Raw genomic sequence first — 24,607 nt, 5'->3', positions numbered from 1 at the left:
CAGAATAAATCCTTGCTTTAATAAGAAGGTGGGTATTTGCAGTGATACCCCATAGTATTATCATACATCTGCCAGGGTTACCTTAACCTCCCTGTCACCAGGGACCTCCGTTATCAGACTGGAAGTGCTATGGGACAAGTACTCATTGAGGTTAAAGTCGTCCAGATGCAAAACTGGGCCAACCCAGAGCGGGGAAAAAACTCCTACCAGATTTACCGAAGCCCAGTTGTTTTCAATAAGTTGAATTTCCTTTGATAAGCAAAGTAGTGTGTTTGCGCTGGTTTAGCAGCAGGGGGCTTTACTAGGTGTTCCTCGCTGGCCCAGACTCACAAAGCTCATAACATTATTTTTATCAAAATCAGTAATGGACATTATGTTCCCGGGGGGTTCATGCCAAACCACGGAGCGAGTTATACACACAAACAGCAGACGTTCGCTATCTCGTTAGCAGAGGCTTAGCGGCAGGTCTCATAGTTACATAGCAGATGAGGTTGAAAAAAAGATCACGTTTAACCTATATAGAAACGTGTCCCACACAGGGTGTCAAACCCCAGGCTGTTTGGGTGAGAGCCGGGAATCCTAACCTCTAGGTCAGGGGTCGCAAACTCAGTCCTCAAGGGCCACCAACAGGCCAGCTTGTAGGGATATCCCTGCTTCAGCACAGGTGGCTCAGTTGAAGACAGCACAGGTAGCTCTTCAGCAGAGGTGGCTCAATCAGTGGCTCAGTCTCTGACTGAGCCACTGATTGAGCCACCTGTGCTGAAGCAGGGATGCATAGACACATTTTAATTTAGCGCTGCCTCACTAGGTAACTTAGCACGACTCGGGTAACGCCTGTCTTACCTTCACCTCTCTCATATCGCAGGGTCTGGCGGGAGCTGACGCCACCTTTAGGTACCACGGAACTAACACATTGTTACATGCCGGCGGTAACTATGGCGGAGCTCTATGCGGATACAGTATGCGTGGTTAGAGGGAACGCCTCTTTCGCATATCATTTCCGCTTACATCCGTTACAGTGACGCACGGCCTCTTGCGGCTGAAAAGGACACAACCCGGAGCTTTCAAGATACCCGTGAGCACTTGAGCCATTACCTTAAATAAACGTCTCATTGAGTCAAGAATGAAGCTTTGTGGATGTTCCACAGCCAGTGTCAGATTTCCCATAAGGCCCGGGACTACGGCGGCAAAAAATGTCCGCCCCCATTTCTATTGCCCGCGCTCTCGGACCTTATGGGAAGGGATAGCCGCCTGTGCCTGCCGCCTCTGTTCTGCCGCCCTGCTTATTCCTTCAAGATCCAGCGGCAAATGACACCGCGGACGTCACAAACGACGTCACGCGGCTTCTCGTTGCCACGGCAACTGTGACGTGGCAACGTGAAACGGTGTCGCGCCGTCGCTTTGCCATGGTGACGCGGCGCCGTGCGACGCCACGTTGGTGACGTCCACGGCGTCATTTGACGCTGGATTCTGAAGGAGAAGCAGGGCGGCAGAACAGAGGGGTGGCCGGCACAGGCGGCGGGCACAGGCGGCAGGCACAGGCGGCTGGCACAGGCGGCGGGCACAGGCGGCAGGCACAGCGGCGGGCACAGGCGGCGGGCACAGGCGGCGGGCACAGACGGCAGGCACAGGCGGCGGGCACAGGCGGCGGGCACAGGCGGCAGGCACAGGCGGCAGGCACAGCGGCGGGCACAGGCGGCGGGCACAGACGGCAGGCACAGGCGGCGGGCACAGGCGGCTGGCACAGGCGGCAGGCACACGCGAGTAAATCCGCCGCTGTCCACAGTGTCTGCAAAAGTCTACATGAAGTAATGCATGATTATTGTTCGTGCTGGTAACAGATGGACTTTTCCTCTGCACGGTGTTAATAGAATTAGACTTGATCCAAGAACCTGCAGGCAGCAGGATGCACGCAGAAAGGATCCCCGGTATGTGACTAGCCGGGGGCCGACTCAGACGACAGGACCTAAAGCGGAAGCAGAGGGAGAGGTGGGTATGAAACAGGCGCCAGGTGGGAAGTGTCCAAAAGGAATCAACACCTTTTTCGATGATTTTTAATTAAAATTTTCCCTGGCTTAAGGACATTGCCAGATTGGGAAACTCTCCTAGCACAGTCCCAGCGTGCTGAGGCGGATCTGAGGATTGTGTTCAAATATTTCCAACAACACATCAAGAGAACCGAGGGGGGCTCAAGGCTCTTTCCTTTTCCATTTTGTCAGAAAAACCCATTACTTTTAATTATTGTTAATATTAGTTTTAGTAACAAGCCACTTTTCTCTTCTGTTATCATTCTGATCACCTACTGCAGGGGCGGCCAGCTTCAGTCCTCAAGGTTCACCAACAGGTCAGGTTTTAAGAACATCCCTGCTTCAGCACAGGCAGCTCAATCACTGGCTCAGTCTGAGACTGCACCGCCTGTGCTGAAGCAGAGATATCCTTCAAACCTGACCTGTTGGTGGCCCTTGACGACTTGCGTTGGCCGCTCCTGACCAATAAACGGGTCCAATTACCTAGAATACAATGGTCTTCCTGTACTATAACTCGCATCCCTGTATTGTAAGAGCACCCCCTTCTTTCATCCCATTCACCCACTCACAGAGACCACCCACCCCTTGCTTTAATGGGATCACCGTCTTAAAGTCAAAACCGCCGCCTTCTAAGCGCCATTTATACGTTCAATGGGCAAGATGCCAAAATCTGGAACACTGATATAAATTGCACCCCCTGTTGTACCGCGCTGTGGAGTATGCCGGCGCTTTTCAGATAAAGGATAATAATAATAATCTGGCCTTTTCACAGTAGGAAGGAAACCGTTACAGACGCATTAAGTATGTGGGGTTGAGTGGCCCCATGGACTTTGAGTCTCCCTATTAAAGATCTCTAGAACCAATCCATAGTTTCAAACGTATGCAGACGTGGCCTAGGACCCTCCCCTGGGTACAAAAGGGGCTGCAGATCCAAATGTCGGGAGTTCTCCTTCTTCAGGGAGGAGAGGGAGAGATCCCCCCCGCAGGGGAGTGGGAACACCTACCCCAAACTCCACCAGGGAGCATGGGAGTCAGGGATAGAGCTTTGGGGCCTGAAGCCCTGGGGGTGAGTCCGGGGACCAGGAGAAAGGCATTGTTGATGTGTACGGCTGTAATTGCTGAATAAATCCCAGATGCTGTGTATTATACTCCCGCCTGAGGCTGCAGTTCTTCAGGGGGAGGGAAGGGTGATTCCCACAGGGGACTGCAGCTATCTGGGATAGGCCCTGTGGGAATGGAGGCGCTGTACCAAGAGAGAGAACCTCCCAGCACTGAAAGCCTGTCCTGCTTATCCCCAAACAACACCGGCGGATGCTCAGAGCAATCCTATAAGCCTCACAGGTACAGCACAGATAGAGAGTACAGGTGACAGTGACATACCCAGAGGGAGGGGGAGCACCTGTTACACGTACATACACACTGTACATACATACTGTACATACAGTACATACACACATACTGTAAATACATACGTGCATACAGTATATACACACATACTGTACATACATACGGTGCATAAATACAGTACATAATGTACATACATACGGTACATACTGTGCATACATACTGTGCATACATACTGTACACACTGTACATACACACTGTACATACAGTACATACACACATACTGTACATACATATGGTGCATACATACGGTGCATAAATACTGTACATACTGTACATACATACGGTACATACTGTGCATACACACTGTACATACATACAGTACATACACACATACTGTACATACACACTGTACATACACCTGTTACATGTACATACACACTGTACATACACACTGTACATACATACTGTACATACAGTACATACACACATACTGTACATACATACGGTGCATACATACGGTGCATAAATACAGTACATAATGTACATACATACGGTACATACTGTGCATACATTCTGTGCATACATACTGTACACACTGTACATACACACTGTACATACTGTATACACTGTACCTATATACTGTACATACATATAATATGCTGGGCCACCATTGCCATTAAATCCTCTGTGTTAGTCTGAGCTGCTCTGGGACAGGTTTTGTTATCACTACATAACGCTGGCCATAAATACATAAGAATAATGCTGTATTAAGCACTCATACGTGTGTCTGGATGACCACACACAAAACAGTGCGAGTCAGACCGTTCAGAAGGAAACAAAACCACTGAGGTGTATCAGAAAACTGTGACTGTAACGTCCTTTTATTAATACATAGTAACCTAGGGAAAGCCTGCTTAGGAAGTCCAGGCAGTAATGCCTTAAAGGGAGGGGACTCAAGGAGACAGCACCCGTTCCATTATTAACTAGACGGAAATGTGCTCTGCATATACTGTACATTATATCTGTCCATTAGTTCTGATGACCAAATCAAAGCATATATATAAATATATATATACTCTGTATTAAACCCGAGCTTGCGGAATGGAAATCCCTGACTTGTCGTTTGAGGCGTTTATATTAGGAGTTAATCAGTATATCCCTTCTTTGTTCAGCATACCTATAATAATAAAGCTGTGAATGTATACGCCAGCCCAGTCTCGCTGCCTCTCACTCTGACCTGCATCAGGTGCCGGAACCCTGGCCGCAGAATTCATACGCTCGTTGCAGCCACAAGCCAAGAATAACAGTGTAATGTGCCCATGTAGCTGCCCCTCTCTGCGTCTCCCTGCACGGATTCCCACAGGGCACGGTGCACCCCTTCTCCCCGGCCCCGGCGTGTCCTTTTCCTCCTTGGCCCTGTAATAACGGCGGTGTGAATAATTTAAGCTGCCTGGTTCGTTACCAGCAGAGTCCCCGGCTTTATCAGCGGTGGGCTGACTGACAGAGCCATTAGGCAGAAAGCTCATCTCTCAGAGCAGCAGGCAGCTCGGGCCCTGCGTGTGGCGGTGACGGGCAGGGGGAAGGTGTTTTAGAAACCTATCTCTCAGGCGGCACATCTGCGCTCTCTTCCTAGAGAATGTGGTTAAAGCCCACAGTTCACCGCAAAGCTGATTTACACAGCAAATATTGTTTTGGTAATTCAACATATTTTTTTTTTAACTCTTTCGTTGCCATTGGGGCAGATCCATGCGCGGATGGCCTCCCTGACATTGTAGGGGTTAATTAGCCTTTTTCTGCATTCTTTGTGTAATCGTGGTACTTTTTCCCGGATTTGCTATGGCAGGGGCCCGCGTCAACTTTTTACCCATTAACTTCAGCTGCCGCAGATGTTGTTTATCCTCGTTAGCGCAGAATAACTCGCAAGGTAACACGTTAAAGAACGCGTGCGGTATCTCCTTAATGATTGGTTTCAGTCGCGCTTCAGTTAAATAATGCGGCAGCGACGGCTGCGCCGGTAACTCCCAGTCAGCAGAGCGGTAATTCGGATCTTACTCTGTTATAGCGATGTATAACTGAGCAGTATGGGAAGATAAACAGGACTGGATCGTTATCACACTGCTGATCTAGCGTTAGTGGGCAGATACCGACACATGACTTTGTATTGCTCATTTGGTAAATAGTCCGGAAACCCCCCAACAGGTCAGGTTTTCAGGATATCCCAGCTACGGCACAGGTGGTTCAATCTGAGGCTCAGTCAAAGACTGAGCTGCTGATTGAGCCACCTGTCCTGAAGCAGGGACTGATTGAGCCACCTGTGCTGAAGCTGGTATATCCTGAAAACCTGACCTGTTGGGGGGGGGCTTGAGACTGGAGTTCTGCACCTCTCCTCTAGTGGCAAGACGAGAGGACCGCTTTCTGATTGGAGCAATCTGTGTTGTGTTCCCAAAGCATCAGTGAGATTTGGAGCTTCTGGGTTAAAAAAAGGCATTTTAGTGGAAAAGTGCTGACATTTCAGAGGGACTCCAGACAACAATGATGTGCTGATGATGAAATTCAGTGTGACTGACTCCAAAGGCCTTATTCCAGTCCTCACGGGTCACCAACAGGTCAGGTTTTCAGGATATCCCTGCTTCAGCACAGGTGGCTCAATCAGAGGCTCTGTCGAAGCTGTGCTGAAGCAGGTATATCCTGGAAACCTTACCTGTTGGTGACACGCGAGGACTCGAGTTGGCTACCCCATGCTTATTCTATAGTCTGTGCTTTGGGGTCTTTGCGGGTTCACTGCATAAAGAATAACCCCCCCAAATCAGTGAGACACCCAAGATCAGTGAAGGGTAACAAACAAGTCTGCGTTCCTGGTGTCTCATTTGTATCCACCGTTTTTAGTTGGTGCCAAGTTCTAGCTGCATGGCTGATAAGGGCCGTTTGTGGTCTCGAAACCTCACACAACATCCATTATTGCTTTGATTTTCTGTAGCTCTGGTACTTTAGTCCCGGCTGCCAATCCAGCATAAACAATGCTTGTTACAGGGGAAAGTGCTTGAAATAATGTCAATACATGGATGATAAGCGCCCCGGGCACGCATCATTCACGGTTTCTAATATGTTCCTTCCATAAAATGAATCACCCAATCTCATTCCTACTTCCACACATGTGACTGGCTGTTCAATGACAAACCAGACTGTCCCATCTCAATAAGCCGTTCATGTCACATCCATGTGTGAGCTCTGGTACGTGTCCATGTGGAATATCATCTATAGGGATCTTGAAGATTTGTGTTGTTGTTTTTCCTTATCAGAAATCAACTTTTACCAACAAGTACAAACGCAAAATGAAAATCCTCTCAGGTTCTTATTAGTTCTATTGGGGAAAAAACATACCACAGACGGTATAAACAGTCAGATATCCATCAGCAAAATGATTTCTGTAGTCCTCTTGATTCTTGTTAATATTCTTTTTATATTATATTTTGACTCTTATGTCACTGACAATGGGAGTGACATCAAATGATGTTTAAGCAGAAAAACAATAAATACATCCGTTCTGCAGTATTTTGTTTATTCAACTCCATGCCATTTTTAATGCGTTTTTGTAATATACTTTGATTTCTACAACAGGTTTTAGCCCCTTCCCCAGCAGTGCAAGTTCTTTGCAACATTTTTCTGTTTGTGATCATTTGTTGCCAATGTCCCCAGCAGTTTGTGCTGCAAACTGCGACACAAGATAATGTTGCCTTGGTTATATAAGAAGACACTGTAACTGCAGAGTTGCACTGAAGGAGTGATTGAAACTGAAAGGCAGCCATTATGTTAGGCACAAAATCAGGATCTTTACAGATTTATAACAGGAGCGCCTTACGATTGCCCGCTTAGGTAAGAATGTAGAATTATACATTGCCACGCGCTTTACATGTACAAACAAGACAAAAGGAGGGAAGTAGTATTGCTGTAAAGCAAAGTCACGTGTCAATGTTGCATCCGCTCCCCAATTTCTGGGGATCGTTTCCAGCACGGATAGAATTCCAACACATCGGGATTCGAGTCTACCCAGACACGTGAGGTCTTTCACGGGACAGTCCCTTATATTGCTAAGCTAACCTTATTATTTTAGTTATTGACAACATTGTCGCTGTCTAAAGATAAAGGTAAAATAGTCATTAAAGTGATCGGAAAAGTATTCCTGCAGGCCCCTCTAGCACCACAGGGGTTACGGTGTCCTATCTATCGTTGGAAGAAACATGCCTCAATCCCTCCTAAACGTTCCTGGACCTTTCTAAACGGGGGACAATCCCCGCTGCCTGGAATAGAACGGCGGGTGAAGCCTTAATCCCTCAGTAGGAAAGTAGAACCCATACATAGCCAGGTGGAGATAAGCAGGTGGTTCTGGGAGAGGAAGTAGCGACCACTGGGTCTCCCTGATAGATAAAGAGACACCCACGATAGTGGTTGTTGCTCAGTTTTCACAGCGAAAGGTGACGGTGAGGGACAATATCAGAAAGAGGATATGAATGGGGGAAAGAGCCAGGCAGGATGTATCCCTGACTAATGAAAGATCTCTTAGAATCATACACTAGTGTGAGGTGTGGTAGGGTAGCTTTACTCAAGTCACAAATGTAGACTTTTGAAGTAGCGGGTAAGTAAGGGCCTGTGAGACCCAGGGTAATTGTGGGGAAGTCTGTCTTCACTGAATGGTTTGTTGGTTCAGCAGAGGTAGTGAAGCTAATACAATAAAGGAGTTCAAAGTGGCTTGGTATCAATGGGAATCAGAGATTTCACAGACGGACAGGTAGGGAGATGGGAATATTAGCTGGATCAGGTGATCCTGATATGCTGCTAATTTAATTGTTTCTGTATTACGCTTCATTTTGAATGGACTGATTTCTAGAATATGTGACCAGGAAAGATACGCTGAGACATGAATCTCATGTTCAAGTAATACAAAGCAGAACGGTTTGGAGCACTTGAATGCTTTGTGTGACAGAAGGTCCACAGACTTTCTTCCCCCCTCTATGGTCATGTGATTGCAGGCGTGGCGGTCACGTATCCCATGTCGTGATCAAAGTGGAGGTTACAATCGCAACCTCAGCTCTCTAAAAGCAGAGGTTGTGATCTCCCTTAAAAACAAGCAAAATGTCCAAGATGTTGGGGCAAAGTCATGAGGCCACCAAGGTGCCACTTATGTCATTGGGCACTCAAATGATTAATCCAAGATGGCTGACTGCTATCAGAGTTGTGAACCCTTCTGTTTCTTCTCTGCAGACCTTCCCAAGGAGCCCGTGCTGACATGTCGGTCCAACAACTACCCAAACTCGTTCTACTGCAGCTGGCACCTTCCCAGCCCCACCTTTATCCCCAACGCATTTAACATCAGCGTCTCGTAAGTTCAGTGCTTCCAACCTTAAGAATATAAATTGTACATTGACATCATGGACAAAGACCACCCCCCCCCCCAACCACCCAAGGGTAGAGGCGCAAAATAGATACAGGTATACCGGCCACAAGATTGAAGCTTGTGTCAGGGAGAGTTGAAAGGAAAATGGGAAAGATCTCTGCATCTTTCATTGACTTGCACTGAGTGTGTATGGTTTTGGCCCCATATCTCAGGGAAAGAAAGTGGTCCTACGTTATCAGAGCCAGCCGTTTAAAGGGACAACAGAGAGCAGAAAGAGTAGGACAAATGCTCGGTTCATAGTAGACACTACATGGTTTCCCTGTGTTTTCCAGGCATGGAACAAGGCAGCTGCCCTGCGAGAGGGACGCTTTCCCCAAGAACCGGTGTCACATCAAGTACAGCCACCTATTCTCCACTTTGAAGTACAGAGTGACAGTGGTAGTCACAAACGCGTTGGGGAAGAACTCTGCCTCCATCAGCTTTGATGAGTTTTCCATAGGTAACGTAGCTGCAACTATTTTGCTATCATTACAATACTTCACATGTGATTTGTTATGCATCAACATATATGATTGATTTGTACACACAATGGCACACGCCAACACTAAGGGTCATATTTATGAAACGTGCAATGTCACAAGACCCCCCCGGCAAGAGAAGACAGCTTTCGACCCATTCCAGTGAATGTGCCCTAGGGTGACTTTTTGAAGGGTGATGTCACAGAAATGTATACAGGCGGCTTAAAGTATGTGGGTGAAAGGGTTTGTCCTGTCTTTAAAGAGGATAACAATAATCTCCAAATCCATTGGGGCCACTGCAGTGTGATGTGCTACAAACGACGCCATTACAAAGAGTGGAGTGGTCAATGCCTGGTGGGGTCAGTTTTAGGCTGAGCGAGGACTGAAAGATCCCGACAAATAGAGAAACATATAATAACGCAGCTGTGGAAACACACAGAGCAAAGCAGCGAGCGGAGAGCTGTGAAGGGGAGAAACGTAGAGTGGGATCAAAGACAGGAACAAGTGAGAAAACAAGAGTTAGAGGGCTTCCAAGCCCATCATGATGTCAGACACTTCATCCTGAGAAAGCATTCCATATTTTTAATTGCGTTGGCTTCTCATACTTCTGGCAACACATGTGTGACTAGCGCGCCAATAAAACTAATTAAATTGGAAAGACATGGAAAAAGAACATTTGGACATGGCTGTGAAATTGCTGAGGTTTTGTGGTTCGTTGACATCCTGAATCTCAAACACCCTCAACTCTGTTGACTCCGATTTTCTTGTTGACATCCAAGAAATGGAGACGGTTTAACCTGTTCAATGTTCAACGCTAGGCAGGTGCCTCCGGCAGCGACTGCAAATGGAACGTTACGTTCCTCCGTTACATGGTTAAACCAAATCATCTTCATAGACAGAGACGTGGAAAAGTGGTTAGAGGCGCCACCACTCCAAGATGGGATTGATCATGTAGACCAGGGGTGGCCAAATCCAGTCCTCAAGGGCCTCCAACAGGCCAGGTATTAGGGAAATCCCTGGGGGTTCTTGAGGGCTGGACTTGAGCACCCCTGCTCTAAGGGAACTAACCTCCAACGCATGTTAACATAATGCAATCCTGCATGATCTTCCATTCAAGTGAATGGCAGTGAAAGCAATGATCCCAGTGTGCCAGCCTGCACGGGAGGATAGGGACTCGCCCACTGAGACGTTTCTCTATAATACACTGGCTTGTGAGTTCCAGACTTGGCCTCTTATTCTTACTCCACCAGAGAGAGCCTGAGACAGTCACTATAATACACTTTAATCAAAAATGACATCATACGCTCTCACTATGGCTGTATAATTGGGCTATGTCATGTGCTGGGATAATTCAGAGTGTTTTACAAGATAAAGTGTTCATTTTATGAATACATACAAAAAAATGTTTTTAGTGTAAGGGATAATATGGGCATTAAAACCAAGTAAAGGGTCATTGTAACAGTATTGCATACAGAATTTCACCTTTATACAGTATAATATTACTTGAAATCAGGCATAATAACACTCCATTTTAAGACGTTTGGAAATCCCCCTGACCAGCTCTGTTTTATCATGAAAGTGTAACTCGGGCTCCTCTGAATACTTCGCAATGTGTTCATTCTCTCCGTAGTAAAGCCAGATCCCCCCGAGAATGTGTTAGCAAAGCCCGTTCATAACAACCCTCGGAGGCTGGAGGTGACCTGGCAGAATCCGTCCTCCTGGCCGGACCCGGAGGCCTTCCCACTCAAGTTCTTCTTGAGATACCGCCCGCTCATCGTCGACCAGTGGCAGCATGTGAGTACATAACGTTGCGTCTTTTCTTTCTGCGTCAGCTGGTGAAGCGTGCGCAACGGATCCAGTGCACTTTACTAGAGTAAGGACGGAGTGAGTCAGAGGAGCAGACGTGTGTTTATCCTTCCTCTTGGTCAGTATTTCTATACATTTCTCACTCACTATAGTGTTAAAACAAAGGGTGAACTTGAGGAATGTACTGTTTTGTCTTTTTTGTTCAGCTATGTAAGTCCAGGTGTTGGACGCCTCTTGCCAGAAGTTTAGGCTGAAGGATATACAGTATGTGCCTGACTTCCAGGTCATATCCGCTATGTTTACTGGTTACAATTCACACCCTCGGCTATTGGGCAGTTTCCATTCTTGAAGTCAGGGTTGTCTCACGTCCAAGTAGAAAGGGGTCATACTGTTTACCTGTAATGTCATTGTGGGCTTGTTATTGCATGTACAAACATAGAAGAAATGTGTGGTGCCAAGAGCCATGAACAGATACTAGACACTTGTGTGGATACACAGTTCCAATATGGATGACCCTTGGAGTATGTACATATATGAAAATGTGGATATAGGGTAGGTGGATGAACACGCTTGCCTGGGAACAGTGCGCAGTTGTAAAGTACATTATACAGTTGTATAACATTGAATGAACAGAATTGACAACGTGAAATGAAAACCCAGCCATATCTTAGTCCATCAATGGGTAGGGGGGAATGGTTTGTCACCAAACGGACTCGCTCGAATAGTGCAGCATCCTGACGCTGTTCCCGTGTCCACGGGTCCTGGGTGTGCCTTCCATATGGGTGAATAGAACCAAGTGAAGGAATAAAACGGGGCACTACTGCTGGAACAATTGGAAGACAAAAAGGAGCGAAGGTGTAACCCCACCAACGCGTACAATATGGGCATGTGAGGCCAACTACGTACCTCTCTATTGCACTCTTACTTAGAGACGCGCAAATCCGTTCAAATCCGTTTCCCGGATTTTCGCTGATGTTACCCCAAAATCTGTTTTGCGGGGAAAAAAATCTGCAAATGGATTTGGGCGGTTTCAATCTGCGCGGATTCATCAAAATCTGCCATTTGGTACAACCCGTGGCACCGATTTGTAGAGTCCAACCCGCGGATTCAGACATTCTTAAGAATCCGCCAACGGACGGTGGAATCCACGGGTTGTATTCTACAGATCCGTCCACGGGTTGCGGAATCCACGGATTGTATTCTACAGATCCGTCCACGGGTTGGATTCTACAGATACGTCCACGGGTTGGATTCTACAGATCCGTCCACGGGTTGCAGAATCCATTAATTGGATTCTACAGATCCGTCCACGGGTTGGATTCTACAGATCCGTCCACGGGTTGGATTCTACAGATCCGTCCACGGGTTGAATTCTACAGATTCGTCCACGGGTTGCGGAATCCATGAATTGGATTCTACAGATCCGTCCACGGGTTGGATTCTACAGATCCGTCCACGGGTTGGATTCTACAGATCCGTCCACGGGTTGGATTCTACAGATCCATCCACGGGTTGCGGAATCCACGGATTGGATTCTACAGGTCCGGCCACAGGTTGCGGAATCCACGGATTGGATTCTACAGATCCGGCCACGGGTTGCGGAATCCGTGGAGTGTATTGGTAATAATAATACAAAAACTGCAAAACGCGAATCGCCCTTTTTGACATTGATGCGCTGACGTCCACGGACCAACAGAACCGGCCCATCCGCTGCGGATCCAAAAAAATAAACCGTCCATCGTTACTCTTCCTGTGTGCTCTCGCCTTCTGTTCTGCACGTGTTCCCAATCCCAGTCTTCCCGTCTCCTCCATTACACACAGAAATCAAGCGCAAGAAAGCAATTAGTTAGCAATTCTGTGGTCCAGGTGGAAGACGTCTGCAACGGTTAGCGATTCGGACAGTAGGGAGAGTTGGGGATGAGATGCGCAGAGTATAATGAGATGCGCAGAGTATAATGAGATGCGCAGAGTATAATGAGATGCGCAGAGTATAATGAGACGCGCAGATAATGAGACGCACAGAGTATAATGAAACGCGCAGAGTATAATGAGACGCGCAGAGTGTAATGAGACGCGCAGAGTGTAATGAGACGCGCAGAGTGTAATGAGACGCGCAGAGTGTAATGAGACGCGCAGAGTGTAATGAGACGCGCAGAGTGTAATGAGACGCGCAGAGTATACTGAGACGCGCAGAGTATACTGAGACGCACAGAGTATACTGAGAAGCACAGAGTATAATGAGACGCACAGAGTATAATGAGACGCACAGAGTATACTGAGACGCACAGAGTATACTGAGACGCACAGAGTTCTCAGAGTATAATGAGACGCACAGAGTATAATGAGACGCACAAGTATACTGAGACGCACAGAGTATACTGAGACGCACAGAGTATACTGAGAAGCACAGAGAATACTGAAATGCACAGAGTATAATGAGACGCACAGAGTATACTGAGACGCACAGAGTATAATGAGACGCACAGGTGTATACTGAGACGCACAGAGTTCTCAGAGTATACTGAGACGCACAGAGTATAATGAGATGCACAGAGTATAATGAGACGCGCAGAGTATAATGAGATGCACAGAGTATACTGAGACGCGCAGAGTATAATGAGATGCACAGAGTATACTGAGACGCGCAGAGTATAATGAGATGCACAGAGTATCCTGAGACGCGCAGAGTATACTGAGACGCGCAGAGTATAATGAGATGCACAGAGTATACTGAGACGCGCAGAGTATAATGAGATGCACAGAGTATACTGAGACGCACAGAGTATAATGAGACGCGCAGAGTATAATGAGACGCACAGAGTATAATGAGACGTGCAGAGTATAATGAGATGCACAAAGTATACTGAGACGCGCAGAGTATAATGAGATGCACAGAGTATAATGAGATGCACAGAGTATAATGAGACGCGCAGAGTATAATGAGACGCGCAGAGTATAATGAGACGCGCAGAGTATACTGAGACGCACAGAGTATAATGAGACGCGCAGAGTATACTGAGACGCACAGAGTATAATGAGACGCGCAGAGTATACTGAGACGCACAGAGTATAATGAGACGCGCAGAGAATACTGAGACGCACAGAGTATAATGAGACGCACAGAGTATAATGAGACGCGCAGAGTATAATGAGACGCACAGAGTATAATGAGACGCACAGAGTATAATGAGACGCGCAGAGAATACTGAGACGCACAGAGTATAATGAGACGCACAGAGTATAATGAGACGCGCAGAGTATAATGAGACGCACAGAGTATAATGAGACGCACAGAGTATAATGAGATGCACAGAGTATAATGAGATGCACAGAGTATAATGAGATGCACAGAGTATAATGAGACGCACAGAGTATAATGAGACGCGCAGAGTATACTGAGACGCACAGAGTATACTGAGACGCACAGAGTATAATGAGACGCGCAGAGTATACTGAGACGCACAGAGTATAATGAGACGCACAGAGTATAATGAGATGCACAGAGTATAATGAGACGCACAGAGTATAATGAGACGCACAGAGTATAATGAGATGCACAGAGTATAATGAGACGCGCAGAGTATACTGAGACGCACAGAGTATACTGAGATGCGCAGAGTATACTGAGACGCACAGAGTATACTGAGACGCGCAGAGTATAATGAGATGCACAGAGTATAATGAGACGCGCAGAGTATAATGAGACGCACAGAGTATAATGAGACGTGCAGAGTATAATGAGATGCACAGAGTATACTGAGACGCGCAGAGTATAATGAGATGCACAGAGTATAATGAGATGCACAGAGTATAATGAGACGCGCAGAGTATACTGAGACGCACAGAGTATAATGAGATGCACAGAGTATAATGAGACGCGCAGAGTATACTGAGACGCACAGAGTATAATGAGATGCACAGAGTATAATGAGACGCGCAGAGTATACTGAGACGCACAGAGTATACTGAGATGCATTAATCTCGGCCCCTGCCTGCAACGTTTTTTGTTTTCTCCATTTAAAACTGAAACTGGTTTGACAGCATTACTGTATATAGTATACAGAATATAGTACAATATGTTCTTACATTGGAACTTTTTGGGGTCCGGCGGTCAGAGGGTCCTCACACATTTCCCAGTATAAAATCCCAAATGGTGGCCAATCTTTTGAAGCGTGGTTCTGGTACATGGGACCCTCCAGGAAAAGCAGGGAAGCGGGGGGCTGGTACGTGGGACCCTCCAGGAAAAGCAGGGAAGCGGGGGTCTGGTACGTGGGACCCTCCAGGAAAAGCAGGGAAGCGGGGGCCTGGTACGTGGGACCCTCCGGGAAAAGCAGGGAAGCGGGGGTCTGGTACGTGGGTCCCTCCAGGAAAAGCAGGGAAGCGGGGGTCTTGTACGTGGGACCCTCCAGGAAAAGCAGGGAAGCGGGGGTCTTGTACGTGGGACCCTCCAGGAAAAGCAGGGAAGCGGGGGTCTTGTACGTGGGACCCTCCAGGAAAAGCAGGGAAGCGGGGGTCTGGTACGTGGGACCCTCCAGGAAAAGCAGGGAAGCGGGGGTCTGGTACGTGGGACCCTCCAGGAAAAGCAATGAAGCGGGCGATAAAAAATATGTTATATTTGGTTCCTCTTTCTATTAGTTTTGGGGCTTTGCCTTCCCTACTGTGACACGTTATCTTTACCCGCAGCAGCCCCCCTCCCGCGTGTTGCCCCCCCCCCCCCCGTGCAGACCCTTTTATCTGCAGTGAGCTCAACTAAGTATTCCCTTTGTATAGTGAGCTCAGCTAAGTATTCCCTTTGTATAGTGAGCTCAACTAAGTATTCTCTTTGTATAGTGAGCTCAGCTAAGTATTCTCTTTGTATAGTGAGCTCAGCTAAGTATTCCCTTTGTATAGTGAGCTCAGCTAAATATTCTATTTGTATAGCGAGCTCAGCTAAGTATTCTCTTTGTATAGTGAGCTCAGCTAAGTATTCTCTTTGTATAGCGAGCTCAGCTAAGTATTCGCTTTGTATAGTGAGCTCAGCTAAGTATTCGCTTTGTATAGCAAGCTCAGCTAAGTATTCTCTTTTTATAGTGAGCTCAGCTAAGTATTCTCTTTGTATAGCGAGCTCAGCTAAGTATTACCTTTGTATAGTGAGCTCAGCTAAGTATTCTCTTTGTATAGTGAGCTCAGCTAAGTATTCTCTTTGTATAGCGAGCTCAGCTAAGTATTACCTTTGTATAGTGAGCTCAGCTAAGTATTCTCTTTGTATAGTGAGCTCAGCTAAGTATTCTCTTTGTATAGTGAGCTCAGCTAAGTTTTCCCTTTGTATAGTGAGCTCAGCTAAATATTCTATTTGTATAGCGAGCTCAGCTAAGTATTCTCTTTGTATAGTGAGCTCAGCTAAGTATTCTCTTTGTATAGTGAGCTCAGCTAAGTATTCTCTTTACATGTCATACCGTAACTATCTCTGTGTCCTTTATAGATATCTGAGCTTATTACTGACCTGAGTGTGTTTGTATACACTGACCTGTGTGTGTTTGTATACACTGACACGTGTGTGTGTGTGTGTGTGTGTGTGTGTGTGTGTGTGTGTGTGTGTGTGTTTGTATACACTGACCTGTGTGTGTTTGTATACACTGACCTGTGTGTGTGTGTGTGTGTGTGTGTGTGTGTGTGTGTGTGTGTGTGTGTGTGTGTGTGTGTGTGTGTGTGTGTGTGTGTGTGTGTGTGTGTGTGTGTGTGTGTGTGTGTTTGTATACACTGACCTGTGTGTGTGTGTGTCTGTGTGTGTCTGTGTGTGTTTGTATACACTGACCTGTGTGTGTTTGTATACACTGACCTCTGTGTGTTTGTTTACACTGACCTGTGTGTGTATACACTGACCTGTGTGTATGTGTATACATGACATGTGTGTGTTTGTATACTCTGACCTGAGTGTGTTTGTATACACTGACCTGTGTGTTTGTATACACTGACCTGAGTGTGTTTGTATACACTGACCTGAGTGTGTTTGCATACACTGACCTGTGTGTGTTTGTATACACAGTGGGTGGTGTTCTTTTTGCTTATTCCTGCAGTGAGTGTGCGTTCCCCTCACCTTTGTGCCTGTATAACAGTGAGTGTGCGCTCCCCTCATCTTTGTGCCTGTATAACAGTGAGTGTGCGTTCTGCTCACCTTTGTGCCTGTATAACAGTGAGTGTGCGTTCTGCTCACCTTTGTGCCTGTATAACAGTGAGTGTGCATCCCCCTCACCTTTGTGCCTGTATAACAGTGAGTGTGCGTTCCCCTCACCTTTGCCCCTTTATAACAGTGAGTGTGCGCTCCCCTCACCTTTGTGCCTGTATAACAGTGAGTGTGCGTTCTGCTCACCTTTGTGCCTGTATAACAGTGAGTGTGCGTTCTGCTCACCTTTGTGCCTGTATAACAGTGAGTGTGCGTTCCCCTCACCTTTGTGCCTGTATAACAGTGAGTGTGCGTTCCCCTCACCTTTGTGCCTGTATAACAGTGAGTGTGCGTTCCGCTCACCTTTGTGCCTGTATAACAGTGAGTGTGCGTTCTGCTCAACTTTGTGCCTGTATAACAGTGAGTGTGCGTTCTGCTCACCTTTGTGCCTGTATAACAGTGAGTGTGTGCTCCCCTCAACTTTGTGCCTGTATAACAGCGAGTGTGCGTTCTGCTCACCTTTGTGCCTGTATAACAGTGAGTGTGCGTTCCCCTCACCTTTGTGCCTGTATAACAGTGAGTGTGCGTTCCGCTCACCTTTGTGCCTATATAACAGTGAGTGTGCGCTCCCCTCACCTTTGTGCCTGTATAACAGTGAGTGTGCGTTCTGCTCACCTTTGTGCCTGTATAACAGTGAGTGTGCGTTCTGCTCACCTTTGTGCCTGTATAACAGTGAGTGTGCGTTCCGCTCACCTTTGTGCCTATATAACAGTGAGTGTGCGCTCCCCTCACCTTTGTGCCTGTATAACAGTGAGTGTGCGTTCTGCTCACCTTTGTGCCTGTATAACAGTGAGTGTGCGTTCTGCTCACCTTTGTGCCTGTATAACAGTGAGTGTGCGTTCTGCTCACCTTTGTGCCTGTATAACAGTGAGTGTGCGTTCTGCTCACCTTTGTGCCTGTATAACAGTGAGTGTGCGTTCTGCTCACCTTTGTGCCTGTATAACAGTGAGTGTGCGTTCTGCTCACCTTTGTGCCTGTATAACAGTGAGTGTGCGCTCCCCTCACCTTTGTGCCTGTATAACAGTGAGTGTGCGTTCTGCTCACCTTTGTGCCTGTATAACAGTGAGTATGGTCCCAGACTCGGCCCTTCAGTTCCCCCCACGGTGCAGCGCTCTCCTGGTACAAGCCCTGGCGCGACTTTACAAGGAGTCGTTACTTCTCCGCTGATCTAGTGGTTCAACTGCACAATAAATCAATGTACATGTCCCCTGTCAGCGAGGACTTTAACTGTATGAATACTATTAGCAGATATAGTTATTGATCGACCCAACATCCCATTAACACTCCAAATGTCCATATTTGTGACACAATTAGCATGGGGACGGGCAACGTCAGCTCTGAGGGACGGGAGATTTGGGAAACCTTTGTGGCTATTGAACATTTGCAAATCCTTGGGACCGCTGCAAACATGGTGACAATGGTGACAATGGTGACAATGGTGACAATGGGCACTGTCTTCCCCGGGGATCAAAGGGAGCGTTTGGGGAACTTTCGGTGACTTTTGCTGGAGCATGTGCTAATTTCCGAAAATCCGCCTGGTTTCACATTTTCACAAAAAAATCTTGAATGATGAAGTTTTCTGCTGCAAAAAGAAGTCTTGACATTTCCTTCCAATCTTTGTGGGACCGCCCAGATCTGGGCGTGTTATACCTGCACACCCGCTCCACCACCCACTCTCTGGGGATTCGTGGGAAACGGGAGAGGATCAGGGTCCTGCTCTTCCTGTGTGGGTGTTTGTGTGTGTGCCCTGCTCTCCCTGTGTGTGTGCCCTGCTCTCCCTGTGTGTGTGTGCCCTGCTCTCCCTGTGTGTGTGTGCCCTGCTCTCCCTGTGTGTGTGTGCCCTGCTCTCCCTTTGTGTGTGTACCCTCCTCTCCCTGTGTGTGTGTGTGCCCTGCTCTCCCTGTGTGTTTGTGTGTGTGTGTCCTGCTCTCCCTGTTTGCCCTGCTCTCCGTGTATGTGTTCTCTGTGTGTGTGTGTGTGTGTGTGTGCGCCCTGCTCTCCATGTTTGTGTGTGCACCCTGCTCCCTCTGTGTGTGTGTGCGCCTTGCTCTCCATGTTTGTGTGTGCACCCTGCTCCCTCTGTGTGTGTGTGCGCCCTGCTCTCCCTGTGTTTGTTTGTGTGCCCTGCTCTCCCAGTGTGTGTGTGCCCTGCTCTCCCTGTGTGTGTGCCCTGCTCTCCCTGTGTGTGTGCCCTGCTCTCCGTGTGTGTGTGTGTGTGTGTGTGTGTGTGTGTGTGTGTGTGTGTGTGTGTGTCCTGCTCTCCCTAGTTGTGTGTGTGTGCCCTGCTCTCCCTGTGTGTGTGTGTCCTGTTCTCTCTGTGTGTGTGTGCTCTTCCCTGTGTGTCTGTGTGTGCGCCCTGCTCTCCCTGTGTGTGTGTGTGTGTGTCCTGCTCTCCCTCTGTGTGTGTGTGCCCTGCTCTCCCTGTGTGTGTGTGCCCTGCTCTCCCTGTGTGTGTGCCCTGCTCCCCCTGTGTGTGTGCCCTGCTCTCCCTGTGTGTGTGCTCTGCTCTCCATGTGTGTGTGTGTGTGTGTGTGTGTGTGTGCCCTGCTCTACCTGTGTGTGTGTGTGCCCTGCTCTCCCTGTGTGTGTTCCCTGCTCTCCCTGTGTGTGTTCCCTGCTCTCCCTGTGTGTGTTCCCGGCTCTCCCTGTGTGTGTGTGCTCTGCTCTCCCTGTGTGTGTGTCCTGCTCTCCCTCTGTGTGTGTGTGTGCCCTGCTCTCCCTGTGTGTGTGTGCTCTGCTCTCCCTGGTTGTGTGTGCCCTGCTCTCCCTGGTTGTGTGTGCGCCCTGCTCTCCCTGGTTGTGTGTGCGCCCTGCTCTCCCTGTGTGTGTGCGCCCTGCTCTCCCTGTGTGTCCTGCTCTCCCTGTGTGTATGTGTGTGTGTGTGCCCTGCACTCCATGTGTGTGTGTGCCCTGCTCTCCCTGTGTGTGTGTGCCCTGCTCTCCCTGTGTGTGTGTGACCTGCTCTCCCTGTGTGTGTGTGTGTGTGTGACCTGCTCTCCCTATGTGTGTGTGCCCTGCTCTCCCTGTGTGTGTGTGACCTGCTCTCCCTGTGTGTGTGTCCTGCTCTCCCTGTGTGTGTGTGTGCCCTGCTCTCCCTATGTGTGTGTGCCCTGCTCTCCCTGTGTGTTTGTCCTGCTCTCCCTGTGTGCGTGTGACCTGCTCTCCCTATGTGTGAGCTCTGCTCTCCCTGTGTGTGTGTGTGCCCTGCTCTCCCTATGTGTGTGCCCTGCTCTCCCTGTGTCTCCTTCTCTCCCTGTGTGTCCCCGTAAGTGGTGCAATCCTAAAGACACCTCCTGGTGCTGGAATATACCTTTTGGTCCATTCCCATGATATGGGCAGTACTGTTGACTTGAACGGGCTTTAGGTTGTCTGATACCACCAGATGGTGTCTTATAGAAAAGCACTGCTTGATACCCAAGCTGAAATCCCTTCCCCAAAGATTCTACCGCATACCTGGTTCCTGACGCCTGAGGCAAATAAATCTACTTCCCCAATGTCTCAGTAAGTAGAGGCAGGCACTAAGGCAGGGATTTCCCACCTCAAAGACACAACCTTTACCGTGCAGACCCTAAGACTAGGGGCAAGATGGACAGCTTGGTGCAGATGTGCTAGGAGTGCGCTTCCTTGGCACATCTGCACCTGCAGTTCTCTCTGGCAGTGCCCACAGTGCAACCTCCTGCTCTCCATCCTTGGCACGTAATTATAAGACTGTCCCCCCCTGCAGCTCCCAGGGACGACTCCCAGCTCTGTGCCCTTAATTGAAGCAATGTCAATTAGGACAGGCAGAGCAGAGGAAGTCGGGAGCTAAGGGCACAGCTTACGGAAATTAATATGCGCTCATGCAGTATTCATGGGCTGGTATTGATTGAAAATGCATTACCCACTCTGTGTGGACTGTGTTATCTTACCTCTGAAGCCTGATTCAGCACCTGCACCAGAGAAAGCAGCGTGAGCGGCAGGGGAAGGTCGCGGGTACACAGTGTCTGGTGTACGTGGCAGGAGGCAGGAGCATAGCCATCGCAGGTCATAGTGTGGTAACCTATCCGTTCAGGCGCCTGAGGTCTCGCTCATGGGAGGGGTCACCAGGTCTTCATTCTTATTCTGGGTTATTTAACCCCGTAGATGCAAAAGGGGGCCAGCGACAAAGGGGTTGATGGGCAAGATAGCAATATAAGGCTCAGGGTATGTTATTGTTTACAGATGTTGGTTGTACACACGTGTTGGTTGAACACACGTTGTACGTATTATTTATATTCAGAAATCAATGCAATTATATTGAAGTGAGGTCATCCTATTCAACAATATTTAATATTGGATGTCTGTGAGATTGTGTAAATTAGAAAAGTGGTCGCTTGTGGGTGTCCTCTGCTATCCCTGTGTCTGTGTGTGTGTGTGTGTGTGTGTACATTGCTCTCCCTGTGTGTGTGTGCCCTAGTCTCCGTGTGTGTGTGTGTGTGTGTGTGTGTGTGTGTGTGTGTACATTGCTCTCCCTGTGTGTGTGCCCTGCTCTCCCTGTGTGTGTGTGTACCCTGCTCACCTTGTATATGTGTACCCTGCTCTCCGTGTGTGTGTGTGTGTGTGTGTGTGTGTGTGTGTGTGCCCTGCTCTCCCTTTTTGTGTATGTGTCCTGCTCTCCGTGTATGTGTGTATGTATGTGTGTGCCCTGCTCTCACTGTCTGTGTGTGTGCCCTGCTCTCCATGTGTGTATGTATGTGTGTGCCCTGCTCTCGCTGTGTGTGTGTGTATGTATGTATGTGTGTGCCATGCTCTCCCTGTGTGTGTGTGTGTGTGTGTGTGTATGTATGTGTGTGCCCTGCTCTCGTTGTGTGTGTGTGTGTGTGTGTGTATGTATGTATGTGTGTGTGTGTCCTGCTCTCTGTATGTTCCCAGCTTCCTCTATATTTCTGTGTCGTGCTACAAACCAGTCCCAACCTTCCAAGAGCTTATTATCTATGTCAGGATTTCTTGTCAATATTATACTGTACAATGCATAGTGCATATTATCCTGCACAGGGACATTGCATTCCTGTACTGAAGACACAAGGAGGTAAAGTGACACAAGGAGATGGCTCACCCCCGAGCCATCTCCTTGTGTCACTTTACCTCCTTGCATATTATCCTGCACAGGGACATTGCATTCCTGTACTGAAGACACAAGGAGGTAAAGTGACACAAGGAGATGGCTCGGGGGTGACTGCTTCAGACACTTCTTCTTTTAATAGAATCCCCATAAAGACACTGCACCAAGCTTTTTATAGACACCCAGAGGAGGCCCCATCATCTTCCAGTGACTTGTATTTGGAGTAGGGAACTTATTGTGACCTGGGAGAATGCAGACAATACATCTCACATGAATGCTCAGGTAATCTGTCTGATAAAGGAGTGTTGATCACTACTTTCCTGACAGGATTGGATCTTGTAACGGGCGTGCTCGCCACAAACCAGGACCGGACCACAGGTCTGAGGTGGCGATATGAAAGCACCGACCTGAGACCGCGAAGCCGGGACTGGATGGTGGATTCCGTCGTCGTGGGTAGCCGGGTCTGGGTTGGAGAAGGCAGAGTAAACGTTATCCAGGTTGGGGTTAAGGCAGGCGGCACAGGAGGATGGTCGAGGTCACAGGCTGGGGTCGGCATCAGGAAGACTTCAGTGGATAGCTTCAGCGGATAGCTTCAGCGTAGGCGCGTCAGCGCAAATTAAGGTCTCCGGAACAGAGCAGCTACAGAGCAGGGGATCCAGCATGGGAAGACCTGTGGAACATGAGACAAGGAGACTGGAAGCTTCAGCGTAGGTGCTTCAGCACAAGAAGGCCAGACAGGCCAAGCTGGGGTGCTTGTGACAAGCACAGATACAGGGCAAGAAGTGTTGAAGGCCTCAGGAAGCAGAGTATACAGACAGGCCACAGAAACCCTGAAGCTTTGGTAATGGGGATCCAGCGCTTCAGCACACGAGCAGTACGGCCCAAGGAAGGCCAGGCAGATAAGTTTGTAGCAAGCACAGGTTACCAGGAATACAGCGATTCCAGAATTATGCTCAGCCACTTCCTGATGGAAGGGCTGAACCTAAATAGCACGGGCAGCCAATAGGGACAGAGCTGCATAGCAGGCAACATGAAGCAGACAGCAGTGACAGTCTAGAACCAGGTGGTTCCAATTGCCCAGTACAGGGAGGACTTTGCCTGGAAGCTCTATAGACCTATAGACCAGCCAAAGCCAGGACCGGATCCCTTACAGATCTAGAGTGAGAATCTTTTTCTCCCATATTGAAGTATGGTATAGCTCTGGTTCCCCCATCAGCACCTCCCCAGAGCTGCTCTCAATCCACGCTGCATCCACGTTTTAATGCATTGCCTTCTGGGACAAAAGGGAACTAAGGACAGCGGCATGTTTGACCTTGGAGTGCCCTAATGACGTCTCTTGTACAGCATGGGAGCGGTCACACTAGAGGCCCTTGTGCCGTAGGTACGTCATCATTGAAATGCCTATTTTCTAGGAGATGATCTGTCTGGCGGCTCCATCAGAGCGGTGACCCCAATCTAAACGGAGCTGCAGCCCCTCCTCTTCCATGTACATCACCATGGGGGAGGGGGTTGCAGCCATGTGATCGGTACGGAAGCGATCACAGATAGATATCTAACAAGCATCTGTATTTGCAAATATATATAGTTTAATGTTTATCATTCCTGTGGTAAAGCCCCTAAAAATGCCGCTTGTGAACACATTCACATATCTCAGACAGGTCTCCGATCCCGCCTCTTCTGCATACAATCCTCTTAGCATACAATGCTTCCACCAAAGTCAGGGATTCTGGGAAATGACATGCAAATGAGCACACAGTGTCACTTTTTGTTAATTATCCATTTTAACATGGATTCCGATAAGTTTATGCCTGCCGCGTTACACAGTTTTTTTCCAGCACAGCCTGGGTTAAAGAGTTGCAGAGCCAGTAACCCAACTCACAGACAGCTGTTTCGATCTTTTGGGGTCTCATCAGTTATGTTCACATTGGTGGGCTTGGCTCCTTGGGTTTATATGCTGGTTCTGTGAAGCTGATAAGGGCTACAATGGAATAGAACATGATGAATTCCTGGCGATTAGGATGTATAACGATGTATAACGCAATCCCAGAATGCTTTGCTGGCTTGGAACTATAACCAACTAGCTGAAAGTACCTGGCGTTGCTCAGCAATTCCAAGAAACACCCTCATCCCTTCCCTCCTACTCTCACTCCCTCTACCCTCTTCTATCTCTCTCCCCCTCATCTCTCTCCCTCCCATATCACTTTCCTTTAATACCTTATGCTGTCCCCAATTCTT

General features: G+C 48.2%; 1 protein-coding gene across 6 annotated transcripts in view; it reads left to right on the top strand.

Moving 5' to 3' along the window:
* The window catches only part of CNTFR (ciliary neurotrophic factor receptor), a 700,478-nt gene that overhangs the window by 580,786 nt on the left and 95,085 nt on the right, over positions 1-24,607 (top strand). For all 6 annotated transcript variants that reach the window (XM_075581830.1, XM_075581850.1, XM_075581880.1 and 3 more), the window contains 3 exons: positions 8,634-8,751; positions 9,099-9,265; positions 10,915-11,078. In XM_075581830.1, the coding sequence (XP_075437945.1) occupies positions 8,634-8,751; positions 9,099-9,265; positions 10,915-11,078 (449 nt within the window). The remainder of the gene's footprint in view (positions 1-8,633; positions 8,752-9,098; positions 9,266-10,914; positions 11,079-24,607) is intronic.

Source organism: Ascaphus truei, chromosome 1 (genome assembly GCF_040206685.1).
Source record: "Ascaphus truei isolate aAscTru1 chromosome 1, aAscTru1.hap1, whole genome shotgun sequence".
NCBI lineage: Eukaryota > Metazoa > Chordata > Amphibia > Anura > Ascaphidae > Ascaphus > Ascaphus truei.
The sequence above is the reverse complement of the archived record's forward strand: the minus strand, read 5'-3'. Positions and strand labels throughout refer to the sequence as shown.